General features: G+C 35.5%; 1 protein-coding gene across 7 annotated transcripts in view; it reads right to left on the bottom strand.

The window, feature by feature from the left end:
- Positions 1-21,477, bottom strand: part of U2SURP (U2 snRNP associated SURP domain containing) — a 46,984-nt gene that overhangs the window by 7,585 nt on the left and 17,922 nt on the right. For 4 of the 7 annotated variants that reach the window (XM_068692826.1, XM_068692825.1, XM_068692821.1 and 1 more), the window contains 17 exons: positions 20,948-21,042; positions 20,831-20,866; positions 20,657-20,739; positions 19,230-19,395; positions 18,452-18,663; positions 17,451-17,494; positions 14,068-14,172; positions 13,014-13,084; positions 12,771-12,930; positions 10,639-10,801; positions 10,019-10,098; positions 8,897-8,984; positions 7,777-7,899; positions 6,181-6,337; positions 5,723-5,818; positions 5,084-5,150; positions 3,799-3,961 (listed from right to left, as the gene is read on the bottom strand). In XM_068692826.1, coding sequence (XP_068548927.1) covers positions 3,799-3,961; positions 5,084-5,150; positions 5,723-5,818; positions 6,181-6,337; positions 7,777-7,899; positions 8,897-8,984; positions 10,019-10,098; positions 10,639-10,801; positions 12,771-12,930; positions 13,014-13,084; positions 14,068-14,172; positions 17,451-17,494; positions 18,452-18,663; positions 19,230-19,395; positions 20,657-20,739; positions 20,831-20,866; positions 20,948-21,042 — 1,909 coding nt within the window. Of the gene's footprint in view, positions 1-3,798; positions 3,962-5,083; positions 5,151-5,722; positions 5,819-6,180; positions 6,338-7,776; positions 7,900-8,896; positions 8,985-10,018; positions 10,099-10,638; positions 10,802-12,770; positions 12,931-13,013; positions 13,085-14,067; positions 14,173-17,450; positions 17,495-18,451; positions 18,664-19,229; positions 19,396-20,656; positions 20,740-20,830; positions 20,867-20,947; positions 21,043-21,477 lie in introns of those variants that run through there. The other 3 variants (XM_068692824.1, XM_068692822.1, XM_068692827.1) reach the window with 2 other exon arrangements.

Raw genomic sequence — 21,477 nt, 5'->3', positions numbered from 1 at the left:
TAAGGAAGAACTGCTGTAACTAGCAGAACTTTTGGTCAAGCAAGAGCCAATCTATCTCATCTGTTATGATGAAACTGCAATGAGTACCATGTTTAATATGTTATCTTTTTGCCATTTTGCAGTGGCCTCAATTAAGCTAGATGCAGACACCTCTGCAGACTGTAGAGACCTAAAGGTTATATTGTTACTGAGATCATTACGAGCCTTAGATAGCTTCTATGAGTTTTATGATAAAACATTTAAAAAAATAGGTATTCTGAATACTAAGCACCATAATCCAGAGAAAGAAGTAACGTGAACTGTATGGAACTTTAGTTTCTTGACAAAAGTAGAGAGAGGGCCTTTAAATCTAGAAGAGGTCTTAGATACAATCTTCCCTTGCGGATTATGTTTAATCCACTCTTACCTCAAGCCCTCAGCATTCTCCGTTGGAGTCTGAATACTACACTAAAGGAACTTTAATCTGGTATGGTACCACAATCCGTACCGAGAAAGTAAAGACAACCTCTTTTCCTTTGTGACATGCAGAAAGAATCTCTTGGGCTCTTGATAGAAAAGTAAGTTGTTCCTCAATACCATGGCATATTTCTGTGGAGAAAAAAATTCTCCCTGCTTATGCACTGGGCAGGGGGTTACTGACAGAATTGTGCGTGACATAATCCAGCCCTACATCTCCTGTAGTGGAAAGGCTGTATGGGAGGACCGAAGACCACTAGTTTTCTACCTCTGATTAAGAAATCAAACATTACTTTGAGGTCTCAGGTGGCTCACACAGAAGGTGAGCAATGGCAGGTATTAAAGAGGACAATCTACTCTGGTTCTGACCCTTTTAGAAGCACTGATACATCTCAATTTATGAAAAGCCATTCTGCTGCAGATAAAGCCTATGCTGTGTTTTTTTCAGGGTAGGATCATAAGATCTTGTGCAGCACAAAACCGATCAATAAACTTCAAAGGAATTAACCATCTAGTCATTTTGTTCAGAAATATGCCCCTGCACCTTCCAGAATGAGCACCTCTGTAATAAGAGAGACTTTAAGATCACAAGTTACCATCTGCAATAGAAAACTGGTATTACACCTGTCTGAAAAAAGCAAACTGCCAATACAAAAACAGTTGGTTTTCTGAAGGCCTGAAAATTAGCATATCCAGGTGATTCCAGCTTCTGAAGCAAAGGAAATTTGCATCATTTAAGCATGCCAAAAGCACTCGGTGTAGCTCTAAAGTACGAGAGAATGCAAGCTAAACTCAAAACAATTCTTGAAGCAGATTTTTAGAAAGGTGCCTCTGACACTTCACAGGAGACGGTCATGGACTTCAGAGCTCAAAGTCTTCCTGTAAATTGGAGACAGAGGTAAAGTACCTTAAAGAAAGGTGCAAGAAAGACAATGCTGCTTCATTTTGTCTAGGAGTTTTTGTATGCTGAGAGGAAATAAGCTTAATGAATATTAGGCAATACAAAAATCCCCATTTTTCTTTGCATCACTGAGTTCGCTTTACAGACAAGAATATACTTAAAAAAAAAAAAAAAGGTCCAGAGAGAGGGAGGAAGATGCAAAGCACTGTAAAGACCACCTCTGAGTTACACCAAAAAGCAGAGCAACAATCTTTACAAACTTAAAAACTAACAAATATAAAATACAACCACAGTTAAGAAACCACTGTTCTTCAGTATTATAAGAAAGCCTGTCCTCTTGCTAAGCTCTGGAAATAACGTACATTTCAGCAAGGTTAACAGTTATGAGTTGGAGAAGAAGCAAAGGGTTAAGTAACCTGCCTCCTCTGGCAGCACCAGTCTCTGCTACATGTAGACAGGGGCAAAGCTTGGTAAGTTCCTTTATTACTCTACTTCCCCCTCCAACTGACAAATGTAATTGACTAACTGTGCCAAGGGGAAGAGTGGTTGCTTGCATGGAATAAATATCCTAAAAATGTGTTAAAAAAAAAAAAAAAAAAAAAAACAAGCTTCAGCTTTCCAGTAGCCACTGTGTAAAATTCTAGAGAATTAGACTTTGACAAAAATCTTCAATTGTATTTTAAGTTATGCCATCAAACATTCACTGTTAAATGAACCAGGAAGTTTTGAGTATGAGCAATTTAAAGTAGCACATACAGTGAGCACTCATCTATCAATGACATATCTGAGCAGAAATTTGAAAATAAGTACTTTTGAACGTTCTGAAAATTAAGGATTACATTCCTGTTCTGGTGATTCCAAAAGTCTGAAACCAATACGGTAATTTACTTACCACAAATAATATAGATGGCAACATATATTTGAAAAACTCAAGACGTTTTCTATTTAAATCTGTTACAGCCAGGGGATACGCACATAAATGCATCCCCTGCAGTGTAAAATTGGCAATGGTTGAAGTAAACCACTTCATAACCTACCTCACCAATTGATAGGATAACATATATAAAAGATGCCCAATCTGAAGTGAGCCCTTTCCATGATTGCTACCATCATTACCACAGCACAATGGAAACTAGTTTCATTTGTACTTTCGTAAGTCTAACATCACAAATTTTCTACAAAAACTACTGCCACCATGAGTTAAGCGAGATAAAAGTTTCATTTAACTTTACTCAAAGAACTCAGAACCTACTCACCTCAAATGGCTATGTACCAAGAATTTTCAAATCACTATGCAAAGCAAGAGGCATGTAAGTGCTTAGTTAAAATCTGTTATTTCTGAGAATTTGAATTATTAAGTGGTAACATATTTGGGAGAAAAAAAGGGTGTGATGTTTTACAATACCACTGCTTGTATATCTTGAAAGAGTATTACAGAAGTTTGCTGATGTCCCATTTTAACTAACAAGTACGTTATAGCACAAATAGGTAGGCATTTACAATTCCAACTTCAAAATTGTAATTTGTCACTTGGAGATGCTCCAACTGCAACAGCAGCTTAGCAGTTTGTTAATATTTTAACGCACTAAACAGAAGGTACAAAAAAGTTCAGTATAAATGTATTATGGGTTTTAATGCCAAATAAAAAAAGACAAGAATTAACATGTGGTTTTAAACTGGATTTGCATGGCACTGTATGACATGAAAAAAAATCTAGCTTCACTGTTAAACAAAGCTCATGCTAAATTCAAGTTCTAGGAAGCTGCTCACTCAACAAGAAGCTTGGAACCATAAGAATCTGTGCACCATACTTAACATCCATTCTAACACTTAGGCTTGGAGAACAGATTTAAAAAAACTAAGCTCTATAAAGTGGATTCAAGTCTTTATCTGAAGTCATCTGAAGTGCCCCTATTCCAAGACACCTGGATTAGTTGTGCCTGCTTCTTTGTTTGCTCACTGACATAGTGAAAAGAGCAACTTTTAAATGCATTAAGATACAGATGCCAGGACTTCAATGCAACAGAGAGAACAAGAAAGGCAAAGGGCTAAGGTCAAATCCAAAAATCACTCCCAAGTCACTGCCAAGAGAAGGGAAGCGTAGAGAAACTCAAAGAAGCTAACACTGCCAGCGGCACTAAAAAAGATACTGGGGAGAAAAGACAACAAAAACTAATTATCAACCTGCAGTATCCCAACTCAATCTTTAATTTTTTTCCTGTTATTATTATTATTTTTTAAGTGAGCATAAGCAAGGCAAGGCTGTAAACAGGGGCACCTTTATAAAAATATACCAGACTAAATAACCCTATACAGGAGGACTACAACATTTAAATATATTTAAATATTTCAAAATAATTCCCTGTAGTATGTATTGAACTTGGGGGCAGAGGAAATTGGAAAACTACAGAAGATTGGCACAAAATGTACCACATGCTGACCTCAATCTCTCGGAGTTTGGCACGCTTCTCTTCACTCATTTCTGAGTATTTGACTGATGACTTAGATTCAGGCATCTCTTCTTTAATAGGATTTGAATACATGTGTTGCTCTTCTGACTTAGAGCTCTGAGTGTCTTCCTCATCTTCACTTTCTTCTTCTGGACTTGAAAGAAAACCAATACACACCAGTTAATTCTCTAGGACAATCTGTTACAAAATTTACCATCTCTACTGTTTCATTTCTATGTTTAGTTACTAGTTTTGAAACCTACTAAATATGATTACGTCAAAGTGTGCAATTATGAAATATCTTGATATGTGAGTTAGATATCTTAGTATTTTCATTTAATTAAATCATTAGTTTTTATTACTCAGATAATTTATATTTTTGGTATAAACAGGTGGCAAAAGGATTCTTGAAACTTAGAGTAAGCAAATCCAGATGGAAATCATAGCTAAAAAACAAGCTCACTACCTCAACAAAATCTCTAATTGCTTTAATTAATGCTACAAAAGAACAAAATTAACTACATTTTCTTTTTAGAGGCAAACCAGAAACATGGCACACATCCAAAATGATATTTCCAGATTGGCCACTAGAGAGCTGCAGCACAACATTTAACACTCTTAAGATGTTTTCAGTATTAATAATAGATGCTTTCAAATTGCCTGAAGAACAAAGTAAGAGTGCTCAAAAACAACATAAGGCATGGAGCCTAATAGTGTCCAAACACAGACAACAGAACATTATTTGTTCTTGTGATAACAAAGGAAGGCAGAGTTTTAGTTATTTGCATACAAATTTGACATTCCATATTTCCTAACTGTAAAAATACTACCCTAGTTTTTACTATTTAACATAAGTTATCAAATCAGCATCATTTTAAAGATTACAGTTAACAACTCCACCACTTTAATGTTTATAGAGGCTAAAAGCATCCTGCACTAAAACTCTGATTCTCTCCATTTTCTTGTTTTCCTACTTGGAAATTTTCATTTTTGCTCTGTTCTTGCAATACATACAAAATTTATAGGAAGTTTCAAGACACTCAACCTCAGAGGTAGAAAATGGATACTTTTTCTTCAGAATGAAAAATTATTTAAGTGCTCTCAATTTTAAGACACCAAATAAAAATAATGTGATAAATAATGTGCTAGCAAGATACAACGCTAATGCAAATATGTGTTTAAAATGTTATGTTGCACCACTGGTTTCAGTTACAGACATTTCTTTAAAGCTAGATGCCAGACATCTAGACTGAAAGAAAAAATTCCAAATATTTACTTTTGAATTTCCTCCTCCTCAGATTCTTCATGTTGGTCAAAAAGCTCCCACTTCGAAGTAGTCACAGCTAGAAGACAAAATAAGATAATTTCAACAATAAAAAGCTATTGCTTTTTTCTAAAAATCAGTATCTCTAGATATGATGAAATTTACAGTATGATAAAAATTTACAGCATCTAGCACTTAATACAGACTTTGTTTCATAAATATTCAAGTTGCATTTTATCAGAATATTTACTCTATACAGAGATATTCACTCACACTGCCTATTATGTTTCAGTAAACCTTTCAGAAGCAGCCAGGTATTTGTTAGTTTGTAAAACCTTATCTTTCACAGAAATATTTGGAAAAGACTGCCAGAATACCCAGATTCTTCCAATACTTATCATTAATGAATTGAAAATTAGTTTTAAAGGTTGGTAGGTTACTGAAGTAAAACAGAAACATAATACACTATTTCCTTCATTGAAGACACAACCAAAAAAAGTCACAATAGAAAACTCTGCTGTATTACTTTAGAAATCATATGAACGTTTTTAAATATACCCTTTGAAAATAATAATTAAATAGGTAAGTGACACTAAACTTTCATTTTACTTAGGAAAGGCTTTTATTTTAACAGATGCTTTGAAAACTAACCTTGAGCTTCTAATTCTGATTCATCCACTGCTTCCCACTTCGAAGGAGCAACTTTAAATATAGGCTCATTCTTTTTCGAATCTTCAGCCGTATCCACTGTTGAATAAAGACCCACAAAAATCATTTCCAAAGCTCTTCAAAAGTTCAAACTGAAAAATCCTAACACAACAGTCCAATGTAAATACTGAAGTATATTGTACCATTTCATTAAATGCAAAGAAAAGAAATTCAGATTTGGAAACTGATATGCACCTATCTATATAACATCAAAAGAGATCTACTGTGTCTCCCGAATCAAGTACAATCTAAAAGAAATTCTTCTTAGGTTAAGTTGAAATTTATGAGATACTAAGCTACATGGCATATTCTTGGCTGTTCTTGTAAAAACTACTTGTTTTTAAAAACTATCATGAAAAATTGAAGATTCAAATTGCAAGTGAGGTTGGAATGTTTCATACAAGGTACTCCGTCCAGATCGTCATCCAGCGATTTAATTGGGACTCCATCCAGATCATCAATAGGAGCAGCATCAATAGGAATTCCATCCACATCTTCTAATGGGGCACCATCAAGCTCTTCCTCAATGGGAGCACCATCAAGATCGTCTGGCACCTCCTGAAAGCAAATAATATTGAATTCTTTCAAGAATAAATTTAACTTGTTTTTCTTTATAGAAATTGATTTATTTTTTTTTAAGGAGTAGCTTTAAAATGACCTGGAACACCCAAAAAAGCCCTTGACTTTATCATACCAAGTACAATTGCTTATTGCAGAGGAAAATGACAGCATCTTCCTACACAAAACTATAAGCAAGAATCTAGCATTCGTCCACAATGCACTAGAAGCTTTGCAATATCTATTCAAATATCTTTGCAATGTCTTGTATTCGAAAGAGGTTCACTTGCAATGAGCCAATAAAGATAAATTATACTTACTACATAAGAAAGATTCCCTGAAAACCAGTAATTTGAACAACTGCCAAAAATATTTAAGTATTTAGCAAGAACACATGTCAATGAAAAGCATGTCTATGGATTATTTCTAACATGCTAGGCACTGTCCATCATATGTACATTCTCTTGGCCCCACTGCTAAGGGAAATAACCTAACCTTCCAATTACAGCAGTTCTCCTGTTATTCTGAAAGACACGTTTACAAACAATTAAAAAAAAAGTTTAGGATAAACATACATCCATTTATTGGTTTCTTCTCTTTAAATAAAATTTATACATAACTGTAAACAAATCAGTACACTTTCATCCAGTGCCTAAAGTATTCTAGAAATTTTAACCATTGAGCTTCAAATATTAACAGTTTTTTAAATATTAACGGTTTACACATTAGTAACTAAAATTCCCTAAATACCTTGTTCAAAATAATCCTTCTGTGCAGAGAGGAGAGCAACTGTGTAGCTTAACTAGGTTAGCAACTTATTGCTGTAAGAGGATGCACAGCTGAAAGTAGAATGCCACCACTGTAAATGATCTATCACAGCTTTCCCAAACTAACAAAGATCAGATGGCTCTATTAAACTATGTGCGTGACACTCACACAAAAAGGAAATGCATGGTTCATTCAACCAGACACCAAGTTACTTAGAACTCCCAGAAACTAAAATTAATGCCTGAAATTCTAACTCAGAATTCACAGATACTACAGAGTATTCCCAATACATAGATAACGGCTGTCATTTTGCACTAGTCTTTGCTCTGAATTGGTTCCACAATGTAACTGCACCATAGCACTTAATCTGCAAGCAGCTGGTGTACAAACATATTAGATGGTATTTGCATCTCAAAATATGTTACAGCTGTCTTTAAAAATATTATACCTATCTTTAAAAGTAAGGATTTGGAGTTTAAAAAAAAAAGGATTGTGGTGCTACGTGTACCTAAGCATGCTAATACTACTCATGTTAAATAAAAATCCATAAACTGCTGTTACAAAGAGCAGCGTTAATCACCTAAACAAAGATACCAAATATTCCTTGCCAGTTTTGTTTTACGCTTAGACATTTTTTCTCACTACCTGCTAAGCATCACTACTAAGCTTACCTCTGTTTCTTTATCTTCCATGATATTTACAAGTCCCAAGAAGATATTCTGGAGTTTGATCAAAAATGGTTCTGGGTAGATGGCCCAATCTTCCCATGCTCTGAAGCATGTCATCACCCGTTGCTAGAAGTAATAGGAAAAAAAAGTGCTCGTTAATTAAGAAATTTTAACTGACTGGAAATACACCATCGAGAGTTACTCCTAAAAAGGTCCATATTGGAGTATACTACAATGTACCACGTTGCACAAGACTAGTAAAGTAAAAATGTATACGTACACAGGAACTACTTTTTTTTTTTCCCTTTAAATAAATCACTTATAATATCACTGGGATTTCATTTTCCCTTTTACTTCAGATTACACTGATTATCCATTTTTGCTACTCACAGTTCCTATCCTAATAGTTCTGAATGAAGATGATATGAGAACCAGTATAAAACCTATAATATGGGAAAACTAGCTACACTGCAAATTTCATATTTAAACTAAAAAAAAAAACTACTGTTTTAAAGGAGTCTTTACACCAGTAGAAGGAGGAGAAGGACCAAGTATATGAGAATGCTAGGAAGAAGAATGCTGCTATCTGGAAAATTACTAACTACACATGCTCAGACTGCTCATCAAACCTCAAAAAAACAACTCTATTTATCACCAAAAATGTTAAAAAGCTATTTTATGCTGTTAAGTCCAGACATTTATTTCCTCACTAAGAAGCAAAAATATATTTTTCAAACTAAAATATAGGAGGTACTAAAATAATTAAGAAGCTAGAAAGCCTTGTTGGTATAATACAAGTACTAGATATGGTCTCTACTCCCCAACTAACATCTACTGGTACATTTCATCTGTTACACATTCATTTTCTTCCTAATGCTTCATTGATAATGCTTTCTCTTGTGGAGGAAAGTAAGCGTGAAATACAAAAGATGCTTTTTCTTCAATAATTTTAAAAGACCACTGTTAACTTCAAGGCTATCTTTGCAAGAGAGGAAACAGAAAATTAGCGAAGCTTAATTAGGAAGCCTGAGTTTCAAATCACCTATTTTAATATTCAATAGCTTGTGCAGGAACATCTGTTTATTTGACTTATACATCATGTAAATAACAACAAAATACATACCTTGAAATTTTCAGACTGTAAATGGCCTTGTATTGTACGGTAAGTAGCATTGAGATCAGAGAATATCTGACATAATTTTGTTTCAAAACTAGAATTAAACATATACATTTCTTCAGTTAAACTTGGTAATATATCTTTTCTGGACATACATAATTCTTGAAATTACCTGGGATACAGGACTCAGAAGCAGACAGTTGCATTCCCTACAGCAGCTATGACCTTAACTATAAGGTAACAAGTAATTACTACATATTAATTCACCTTCAACAACAACAGAACTGTGAAGAGAGATCTTCACATCTGCTGGAGTCTCCTTATACAGCCTGAAAAGACTGGAGGATAAAAGGAGTTTTACAACCTTACGTACAAAGAACTGTCAAAGAGTTCAGTTTATATTTTTAAAATTTCTTAGTTATGTTTCTATTCTCTCAATGAAAGGCCCTTAGTGAAAGCACAGTGAGGTGAGTTAACAGCTGCCTTGCTTCTCTTGAGTGTATCCTCAATATACAAAAAATAAACTAGCAATGACACACTGCAGCAAGAAAAATGATTTGCAATCACTACAGTTTTGCAACATGCTGAATATTCCCCATCGTGCTATCATAACATTAATGAGACTCCAAGCAACAGACACAGCCAAATATCTGTACAGAGCAGAGGTTCTCTCCCCTTGTACATTTTTCGTAAATTCTGCTCAGCACCTTAGAAACAAAGTACTCAATCCCCTTGTAAGGTCTCCAAACTTGGTGAAGAGTTTAAAAAAAAAACAAAAACCAAACTTAAAACTAAACCTCTATTACAAAAATGTACTGGTTTGCATAGATGATTTGCAATATCAGATCTGGAAAATCCTTTACAGCTTCCCATAAAGACATGTACACATGCTATCCTCATCTCTGTAAGGTTCCACGCAAGTGGTCACTCACATAAGGTATATAAAAGAGCTTTCTTTGTATTACAAAGCACCTTAGAACCAAGATGTAGCACATCAGTGCTTATCTCTTTGCATGAAAATGTATATGAAAGTTTTAACAGTATCTTCAGAGACAAGTGTGAATTTCTCTACTACTATGTTATAATTATATTCTTTTTTTAACCAACCACCTAAAATATTATACTTACAATTTTCTATAATAGGAAGCATTGGCAACTTTAGCTGAAGAGTTGTACAACACATCTGACACCAGATATAATCTTGCAATCTACAAACAAGAACGTATAAATTAGATTTTTACTTATCCTGAAAATATATGCATTTTTCCAGATATAACACAAGACAGTTTAAACTATTGAGAACTAGGAAGTTAGAACTAACCAGATGTAAATTAGCCCCCTGTTGGCTAATAACCTGCACTGCTAAACACACTGTAGGATGGAATATATTCATTGCATAATATTACAATGGATAGATTGCAGCACTCCACGTTTTTTTTGTTGTGTGTTTTGTGTGTGTGTGTGTGTTTGTTTTTGTTTTGTTTTTTAATGTTTGAACAGACTACTTTTTTCAACATTAGAACAAGGTAGAACATTGCTTACAAGCACGTCCAGCAAGAATAAAAATATATCACAAAATCCCACAGGGAAATAAAAAACAAAACATGCACTTAAATTTAAGCACAGGTTTTAAGTAAAAAGTTCGACACTACCTGAGACTTATGAAATAATGCTTGTAAATTACATGCACAAACAGTTAATTGAGCTCTTCCCCAAAAACAGAAGTATGATTATAAAAATCTTCGCACCTTCTTAGGAAGTGGAGTCTTCAGAATGGACAATGATTCTGTAATGCAGTCTACAATTTCTTCAGCAGCTTCTGCATTATTTAGACAGAAAACCATTGCATCACCAATATCATTCTTCCGAGGTGTTAATCCACGCAGAATTTCCTCCAATTTATCTCTTTGTCTGAAATAGCAGGATTTTTATACTTTCAATATAAAATGAACAGTACTCAATAGAATTTCCATTAAATAATGTTCTTGATTTTGCCATCTTCAGGACCAAAGCAGTTTAAAATATTTTTATATTCTGCTCCTAATTTTTTTCAATGATTCACAAGCACGTCACAAACAAAATACAAAAAAATTTCCACTTAAGTCTTGACTATATACAGAAATCAAGGAAACCTAACTGAGGAAGAGCTAATACAGAAGCATAATATTATTGATAAACTGTAACAAAAAATATAATTATTTTAAAATGAAATGAAAATGAATAAATGTAAAGTAAGTAATTTCTGAATCTAATTACTCTAATTCTACAGCAGAGAGCTGGTAAGAAACAGTTCTTTCATGTTTTCCCTGAACTTGGTGTATAAAGATCCCTCTTCAAAAAAAAAACAAAAAACATTTTAAGCCTTTTCAAAAATAAGATAAATTACGTATTAAGGTGTCTAGAACCATAATCTTAGATTTACAACAAAATGAACAAAAACAACAAAAAAAAGTTATGAACACAACTTAAACAATGATAGTAAAATTTTTTTTAAAAGTGCATATATTTCCACTACCATAGGCATTCCCACCATGCTTACAATTCACAGCAAAGAACTCTGATCATGTCTCTTATGTCTCTTCCTGCTAATTACTAACTGCTCCCCATTTTAATTTCTGATAAGCAGTATCAACAAATTTAAGACTGTAATAACCGTTCAGCTTCATTCAGTTCTAATAATGCTGATAGGCGCGACATAACCTCACTAACAGGTTGGAACAGAAAATGAAGAAAGCTCTCATCCTCCCCATTCCTTTCAAAGGGTTAATGCCAATTCCATGGAAAGGATCCATTGTTCAAATGAATACAATTCTAACAAAATCCAGAGTGTATTTTTGTACCATCAAAAAAGCATTAAATAAAAAAATGAGCTCGAGAGTGTTTATTGGTGTCATTCACAGATGACACCAAGCTGCACAATGCAGTCAACCTGCTGGAAGGAAGGGATGCCATCCAGAGGGACCTTGAGAGGCTTGGGAGGTGGGTCCATCCAAACACGGTGAGGTTCAACAAGGACAACTGCAAGGTCCTGCACCTGGGCTGGGGCAATCCCAAGCACAAATTCAGGCTGGGCAGAGAATGGATCAAGAGCAGTCCTGAGAAGAAGCACCTGGGGGTGTTGGTTGACAAGAAGCTCAACACGAGCCAGCAATATGTGCTTGCAGCCCAGCAAGCCGCCCATACCCTGGGCTGCACCAAAAGCAGCTGGGCCAGCAGTGCAGAGGAGGGGATTGTCCCCCTCTGCTCTGCTCTTGTGAGACCCTGCTCTGGGCCCCAGCACAAGGACATGGAGCTACTGGAGCCAGTCCAGGGGAGGGCTGCAAGGATGCTCAGGGGCTGCAGCCCCTCTGCTATGGAGCCAGGCTGAGGGAGTTGGGGTTGTTCAGCCTGGAGAAGAGAAGGCTCCGGGGAGCCCTTACAGCGGCCTGCCAGTGCCTAAAGGGGGCCATCGGGAAAGCTGGGGAGGGACTGTCTGTTAGGGAGTGATGGGACTAGGAGTAACAGCTGTAAACTGAAAAGGGACATACCTAGATCAGGCATTAGGAAGAAACTCTTTACTCAAGAGGGCAGTGAGACCCTGGCACAGGTTTCCCAGAGAAGATGTGGCTGCCCCATCCCTGGAAATGCCCAAGGCCTGGATGGGATTTGGGCAGCCTAGGCTAGTGGGAGGTGTCCCTGCTTTTGGCAGGGGGGTTAGAACTAAATGGTCTTTAAGGTCTCTTCAAACCAACACTATTCTATGATTCTATAAATATTATGCAAGAATGGTAACATTTCAGGGATGACAACTAGAAAAAAAAAAAAAAAAAAACAGGACAAAAATGCAGAATAGCATTAAAAAAAAAAAAAAAAAACACTACAAATTGACAGAAATCCATACTCTTCCTTAAGTGCACCCTTCTTGTTTGGTTCCTCCACAAATGCCTCTGTTTCTTGCTCTTCTGACATCCCATGTAAATATGGATTTAACGGTGGTGGCCTCCAAAATGATCCATTTTTGAACATACGGAAATCTTCTGTCCTCCACTTGGTTGGAGCATCTCCCTATAAATGGCAAGAGTTTTTTTGGTTTGTTTTTATTGCATTAAGCTCAAAGTTACAAATTTACAATAAAAAAATCTACTTGCCTGAAGAATTGAGTAAAGCTTCCATCTATAATACACATGGGCTGGAGTCTGGTTTTCAAATAAAAACCTAAACCAGAGAACAAAGAGACACAAGATGTATTAGAAGTTATTTAACTGAAGAAAATTCAAATATATCTAACTTCTATCCACAATTCCACTTTGGCTATAGAGTGAATTCAAGATAGCTAAAACCACATACATCTAAAGCACAGCTGTACAGAACAAGTGTAATTGCCTCATGCACACATGCACGTACAATCTGCAAAGTGTAGAATTCCACAGAGGCAAAGCACGTCTCATAAGAAGTTTAGATGTGCAGGAACTCATAGGTATACAATTAGGTTACTCAGACTGAATATTAAGTGACTTGAAGTTTTCAAATATCTGAACATTCTTACGAGATCAGAAATAAACAGCCATTTTTAACAGCAAGATGTTTTACTTGGACGTGCATATTTTCCTTGATTTGTACATAAAATCAAAATGAAGCACTTCAACCTTAGTACCAATAAGACATTTTTAGAAGGTCATTTATTTTAGAAGGTCATTTACTTCCCTGAAAAAGTTTTTCAGACTGCATTTCACAAGAAATTTGGAAATTTTTAAATTCCATTCATGACAAGAGCTGCAAATTTTGACAGCTTCACTACAACAAAGTTTAATCCTAATTGCATAGGAAATTAGGCTCCAGAAAGATGACTGCACAATGAGTTATTCTGCCTGCTTTCGAGGTATGTTTTGTTGATGTTGTTTTGTTTTTAAATATATGCTACTGCCTCTACTGATGACTTGGAATCCCTCAAGAAAATAGGAATTAAGTATTTTATATATGTATACAAATTTATATTTTTTATACAACAGTATTAACAATTGGGATAGAATTTTATTGTTCATATCAAACAGCATAAGCATCTGCTGTGTACAATTTGTTAAATTTAAAATTGCACACAAAGAGACATAGGAAAAACAACTTCTATTAGCAATTCCAAAATGCAAAATATTAGCAACAGCAAAAATTAGCTTTTCAAACTGAAGCAATATAATAAGCACCTGAACATTGGATTGTTGATTTCTCTGTTCATGATCATGGCTTCAAACATAGGCCCTTCCCGCACAACAAACTCTATCATGCGATGTATCAATGCGAGCAAATTCCTACAACAATAACACAGTTAAAGAAAAATTGATTCAGACCTAACACTATATAAACTACACTCCATCTAAGATACTATAACTGTGCAGGAGATTATTTTGTTGTATTGTTACAACTGTATAAAAGATAAGGTAGCATGGAACATATGATAGCCTTGCATCATAGACACGGGCACTCTAAAATCAAAACATGCCTAAAAGTGGTAGAGTAGTAGCTTAGCAGGAGACCTCATCCCTGAATTTCCGCAGCTTAGCCTACAACCACCTCATGCTTAGAAGCATAATAGTCCTTACACATAAAAATGGGCGACTGAGCACCAAAGTGCAATTAACTATTAAAAACTTAGCCCTCTCATCTAAATTATCTAGAACTAAGGCCAAAGTGTTAACTGAAGTTCTACAGATGTACAAATGGCTCGATATTGTGCTCAAAATTAAACACAAATAGTTTTAAATATTCAATAGAAACTGCATTCAGCTTTCAAACTAGTCAAGTATAAAAGGAAAAGTAAATAGCCTTCTTGATGCCAAACAAGGCAGTGGTTTTATTAAATTTAGGTAACCTGGTTTTGGTCAAGACTCAATTATGTGACATAGAATAAAACTGTCCATCACTTCACGTCATAGCACTCAATGTTTCCTTCCTCATACACCCAAGTGAACCAAATCACAAATCAAAAAATAAAAATCTGCATTCATTTCATTCAGCACTACATCCTGAGACAGGCAAGAAGCGTATTTGAAATGCACTTTTTTGAAGTCGCATTTGAAAATGCGGATCCATTTGTAAGTGTAATAATAGCTTACATATATAGTGTCATATAAGCTTTATAAATAGCAATTTCAGTTTCCAATCTTTTGTATTTTTTTCTCAAGAACAAGATCCTAATTTTCCAAATACAGATTACCAACACAGAAAAATTTCACAGTATGTGTCCTTTGAATGTGATGCAAACAAAAAAAATACAGATTTTTACATTTTTGGATTATTTTTTTAATGTAACAAACTGATAAAGGTTCTGAAAATGTATCGTACTATAATTTTCTTTTACCAAATTAATTATCAGAATTCAAAAACTGTTTCATTGAAAAGGTGAAGAATTTTCTATCACTTCTTCATAATTAGGTGATTATTTTCTACCATGAGCATTCAAACTTCTGCCACAGGTATAACGAACTAGTTGTTTTTTTTTTTTTTTTTTAAAAATCAACTTTAAAATGTTGCAACTTAATTGCAATAAACCTACCCATCCATCTGCAAACTTGGCAAATACTGTGGTTTATGCCAGCTAGCATTAAATCTACATTTCCCTCTCATATCATAAATACAAAAAATGTTACCTACAGCTCAAATTTCCTCTCCTTTTGATTTTTATGATCCCTTAAAATATTGTAAAGAGGACAGTCACAATACTTCCACAACCATTTTATTTAAAACAGTGTTCTGAAAGTCTAAATACCAAGTCTGTTTTTGTTATGTGAACTGTATTTGAAAACATGAATATGAAAAATTACAATTAGCTTTCAACTTTGAGATATTATTTATTTTAAGGCAAGTTCAATATGACCAATTCTAACTTCCTGTAGAACCATGCCACGGGATTTCATCTAACTGTTCTCTCATTCAGTACAATGAAGTTACTTTAGAGCAGCTTCTGGCTGGACAAGAACATCTGCTTTGGAAAGACCTCAAATGTATTAAAAAAAGATCCAGTACATCCCGTAGATGAAAAGAGGGTGTTACATGCATATAACGTCAGGCATATAAGACGTTACTACCTGAAAGCGAATTTCTCAGAAGACAAAAAAAAACTTCACTGTTTATATGCAACATTTCCCTATTTCCCTTTTAGTAAGTGCTAAGACATCAATGTTGGAAATTTTCAATAACAGCTTTTAAAGGAGAGTAATTAAATGCAATATACCACTGAAGCTTTTCAGGATTTTTACATGTTATTCACTGTGTAAGACTCTTAACAGTTATCACTAGCATCTTCAAAAGTGATCAGGAAGCCAAGGAAAATTAATGCAATGTATTTTCAAATACAATTCAATTAACATGAGCTTTTCTTACCAACAAGCTTTCAAAACACTCCAGTAAATAAAATGGAAGCATATTTTTCTCCAAAAGCTAATTACTCTGGAAGCACTGTACAGTTTTACAAGTACTTGCTCTACTACTGTTTTTCAAATTAAGATTGCTCCCAGTCTCACTAACTATTCATGTCTCTACTTAATAAAAATTGAAAAGAATAGTCCTAAAATTTCATCAGAATTACTACTCAAAATGCATTTGTGCATTTAATGACAAACACATTAATGTACTAGTGTAACTAGCTTTACAAATATTCCTTCCCTCCCACACACACGCAAAAAAAAGACTTTGTGACAATTAAAACAGTGTTGTACAAAAAGATGATAGCTTTAAATGCATTTAAAATGTCATTTAGCTTAAGTTGGCCAACAAAAAAAAATTTTCTAGTTATAATAAAACCACATTTATTGGAGCCGATCGTACCAATGGCTGGTCAAAAACTGTATACTTTCCCAATCCATCCCATGATGTTTTCCTGGTCCCCCGCTGCCGCAGACAGTTCAGCTGGTGTTGCTCACCAAGGCCAATGTCAAAGAGAATTTGGTAATCTTTTGTGCTTATTTACTTTTAAAACAGTGTTGTGTTCCTGTGTTTGGGAAAAGGTTTCAGCTTAACTGAGCAAGAGTATACCTAGACTAGAGCGAAGGTAGAGGCACTGATGAAGACCAAAACACAAAAATACCGTTGCACTACAGAACTAACTTATTTGGCAACCGTAATTGACTGTTGCATATTTTAAAAACAGTATAAACTAAAACCAATTTTAACTGCACTACAAATTGTACAATTGAAAAAAAGAAAAAAAGAAAAACAAAGCACAGCACCACATTGGAGACAGCTGCATCCTAGCTACAAAGTACTTAGAGGTTTATGCCTGGACTTACAATGCATCACTAAATTAATCTATTTCTCCCTTGAGTTCACTCATAAAATTACCCTGCAACTATTTCTAGTACTTAAATTCAATAAAAAAAAAAAAGATAATTACTTCAATTTATCCTCAATAAGAAAAAAAAGTTATTGAGATAAGGGTAATAAGACTGTAAAACATCTCTCTCAAGTGTTATGAAAGAACCATTGCTCAGTCAAGCCATTACCTTTTCCTCAACATCACAATTTTTCTTTAAAATTCCGAAGGGGGAAATTTTCTATATTTAGATCAGTAATAATAAAGAAAAACATGTACCTTTCTGTTGGGATAACCACTTTGACTATGGCTTGCGACAGAGTCTGTATATGAAGTCACATCAGATAATAAACATAGAATATGTGAGTATTGTTAACAAGTAACAAGCAAAAATATACATATGCAATGAAAATACTACACATCTATCACAAGTTTTGCAGGCAATCACTGCTGTGAAGTTATAGCTAAGCAATTACACAAAATGCAAATGGTTGTGTCAGTGAACCATAAAGGTTCACTAATTGCAAAGTATCAGAACATTCCTGTCAGAATGTACATTGATGCACTGAATAGGTACTACACTGAATAAAATTAAGAAAGGAGTTCTTACGCTTATGAAACAATTCTGAACTATTTGACTTGGATCGGGTTGGTATTACTTTATTCCCAAGTCTTAGGAAGAAAAATAACCCTAACAATTAAGTGTCATTCAAAGAATCAACAAATTCTTACAAATGTAAATCAAGTTGGTTTGTGATTACGAGATACTTACCCTTCATTTTTATCAGCTAATATTCCAGAAAAGAAAAAGGTTGAAAATGGACTCCATAAGTAGCATAAAATACTTACTCAACGTCCAGATTAATTACCTTCTACACAAAACATATCAACTCCTCTAGTGTAAAAATAATGCTACCCAAATTAAAACGTAGTATTTTCTCTAAATAAAGTAATTTAGATATTGCAATTTGGCAGCCAACAAAAGGGGGGGGACGTAGGAGAAAAATATCCAGGGAGCCTGGAGGGGGAAAATGAAAACTGGAAGATTTAAAGCAGCTCTAAAAATAAGCCAAGACCCAATACATCATATCCTAACACAGACATGAGACAGGCTTCGGGAATTAGTCAGGTTCCCTTGGGCTACAGCAGGGAACCAATGAGTTTGTACACTAAGGGCTGCCAAAGTCAGCCTGAACAATGTAAATCTACGAAGTCATTGAAATACTCCCACAGATGTAGTATTTAACAACGAGATATGGCCCAGGGTTACTTTAAGTTACCTTCTCAAAATCTTCCTTGTTTTTTGGTGGGGGTAACATTGGAGCATTAGGATTCTTCAACCTCTCCCTAGGCTGGGCATTAAAAGGCAGTCCTGATGGAGGAGGCGGGAGGGTATGCTCCATCATAGAAGGTGGAATGTATATTGGATGTGGTGGTATAGGTACAGCTTTGCCCCAGCCTAGCTTCATTTCAAAGGACATTATCATCTTGCCTGAGAAAAGTAAAAACAGCTGTTATAAACTGGTTCTGCATCAATCAAGACTTCTCTGTGCAAGTGCAATATTTAGGTAATAAATATTAGTATTTGTAGTAATATTAGAAATTTAACCATTATTCAAAGGTAAAAGGACCTATTTATCACCAATTACTGAGAATTACTTGTTGTGCATTAGTCAAATTTATGCACGAGAAGTTCATTATTGGTAAACTGCAAGTAATACAGATTCCTTCTTTAATGAATCTGTTAGCAGAGCAGAGAAAAAACATTACCTCTCCTTCACATCTTCAAAACAATTAGCAATTTTACATCTAGTGATGTAACACCCTTGTATATGCTATAGTTTCATGTCAGTAAAACAGCCATTGTAAACTAAAACCACTGCTAGCGTCCTAACTACTACAGTTTAAACTCCCAGTATTTCCAATTCTTTTCCTGGATTCCTCAGGAAAAACAGTTGCATTACATCTATCACCAGTCTGACAAAGAACCTGAAGACATGCTCAGTTACTCCTCAACGTTCCTAAACAGATAATTAAAAAACTGAAAAAAACATTTACCATTTAAATTCTTTAATGCTCTTTCAGCATCTCTCCTGTTCATAAATGCAACAAAGCCACAATTTCTTTCTCTTGCTCTTTCTTCATCAGTTCTTGGCCACATGATTTTAACGCTTGCTAATGGTCCAAAGCGTCCAAATTCTTGACATAACATCTCTTCATTCATCTAGAGGAAGAGAAGTAGAAGGTAGCATCTTGTTGCTATACTTCTAAGAAATTCCATTTCATATTAGTGTCTGCACGTGAAGATTTTAATTCTCTCAGTTTAACAAAAAACAACTCTTCATCAATACCTCACCTACTAAATCTACTGCAGAACAGTAGTAACAAGAAGACTGAATTCTAAACAAAGCACAATCAAATGTGAGATACTATCCTTCTCACAACGAGATATTAATGGAAAAATAATTTTCACTCAGGATTTTTGCATCTAGTAACAACATTTTTAACCTTATTTTTTGCAGCATCATGTTAAGAGCATTTATTCAAAAGAATACTGTCTCTACAATTGATAACTGTTACCTCATATCAGATTAAACATATGCGTATGGCTTAAAATAAAAACGAAGGAAAAAGAATCACAGAATTTCTAGGTTGGAAGAGACCTCAAGATCATCGAGTCCAACCTCTGACCTAATACTAACAGTCCCCACTAAACCATATCCCTAAGCTCTACATCTAAATGTCTTTTAAAGACTTCCAGGGATGGTGACTTCACCACTTCCCTGGGCAGCCTGTTCCAATGCCTAGCAACCCTTTCGGTAAAGAACCTATAACTCCCACCTAAAGAACGTAAAACTCCAACCTAAAACTCCCCTGGCACAACTTAAGCCCATTCCCCCTCGTCCTGTCACCAGGCACGTGGGAGAACAGACCAACCCCCACCTCTCCACAGCCTCCTTTGAGGTACCTGTAGAGAGTGATAAGGTCGCCCCTGAGCCTCCTTTTCTCCAGGCTGAACAAGCCCAGCTCCTTCAGCCGCTCCTCGTAGGACTTGTTCTCCAGGCCCCTCACCAGCTTCGTTGCCCTTCTCTGGACTCGCTCAAGCACCTCGGTGTCCTTCTTGTAGCGAGGGGCCCAAAACTGAACACAGTACTCGAGGTGCGGCCTCACCAGAGCCGAGTACAGGGGGATGATCACCTCCCTAGCCCTGCTGGTCACACTGTTTCTGATACAAGCCAGGATGCCGTTGGCCTTCTTGGCCACCTGAGCACACTGCTGGCTCATATTCAGCCGACTGTCCACCATCACTCCCAGGTCCTTCTCTGCCTGGCAGCTTTCCAACCACTCATCTCCCAGCCTGTAGCTCTGCTTGGGGTTATTGCGCCCCAGGTGGAGGACCCGGCACTTGGCCTTGTTGAACTTTAAGAATTTCAGCTGGACCCAAATACGCCAAAGCTATGCTTCACAGCATAGCTCCAACTTACTTGAGGATTAATGTTTCCAAGATACAAATTTGTTGTGCTTGGATCTCCAACATCATGTGATCCTGGTGCATAATCATCCAGTACTACAGTGATAGAAGGGGGAAATAAAGTCATAATCCTTGGTACACATTGAAGTGACAACATTATACTGAATGAGAAAAGAATCTATATTACCACCAGATGATCTGTTTCTTCTTGAAGGAGCATCCACTAAATAAATAGAAAGTACATATATTTTAGTCAACAAATCTTGCAGGCCAAACCAACATTAAAAAAACAACATCTACTCACTTGAACGACGCTGGCCATCTGAATCTGACTGGGGTGGCTCAAAACGACTCAATCTACCTTTTGTTTTATGTCGTTCATCACGCTCCTCTTGTATTCTACAAAACAAGTTGAATGTAAGTAATAAAAACTGAAATATTAAAAAGTTGTTAAAAACAATCATCTTTAGAAATATGAAAACGTTTAATATTTATTAAACAATGAGCTTGTTAAAAACTTCACATGGCCAGTAGGATTTAATTTTTGGTTAATCAAGTGGAATCTAACCACCAGAATTATTCCAGCTGCATGCTTCCTCATTCATACTGTCAGGGCATTTTAATCTCAAACAGAACTGACAGAGTTTGAGAAGCTTTTTTTTTTTTTTTTTTAAACGAGATCAGAAATGAGAAGTACTCTCTGAAAGAGGGACTTGAATTCCACATTTAAATGACACAGATCATTGACTGTTCAGATGACTTTTCAAGATGCAGACAACACCTCAGTGTCTACTTCTACTATTTTTTCTAAACCTTGTTCTCTCTCTGCAGGCT

The sequence above is a fragment of the Anas acuta genome, chromosome 9 (genome assembly GCF_963932015.1).
Source record: "Anas acuta chromosome 9, bAnaAcu1.1, whole genome shotgun sequence".
Classification (NCBI taxonomy): domain Eukaryota; kingdom Metazoa; phylum Chordata; class Aves; order Anseriformes; family Anatidae; genus Anas; species Anas acuta.
This window is presented reverse-complemented; position numbering and strand designations above follow the sequence as displayed.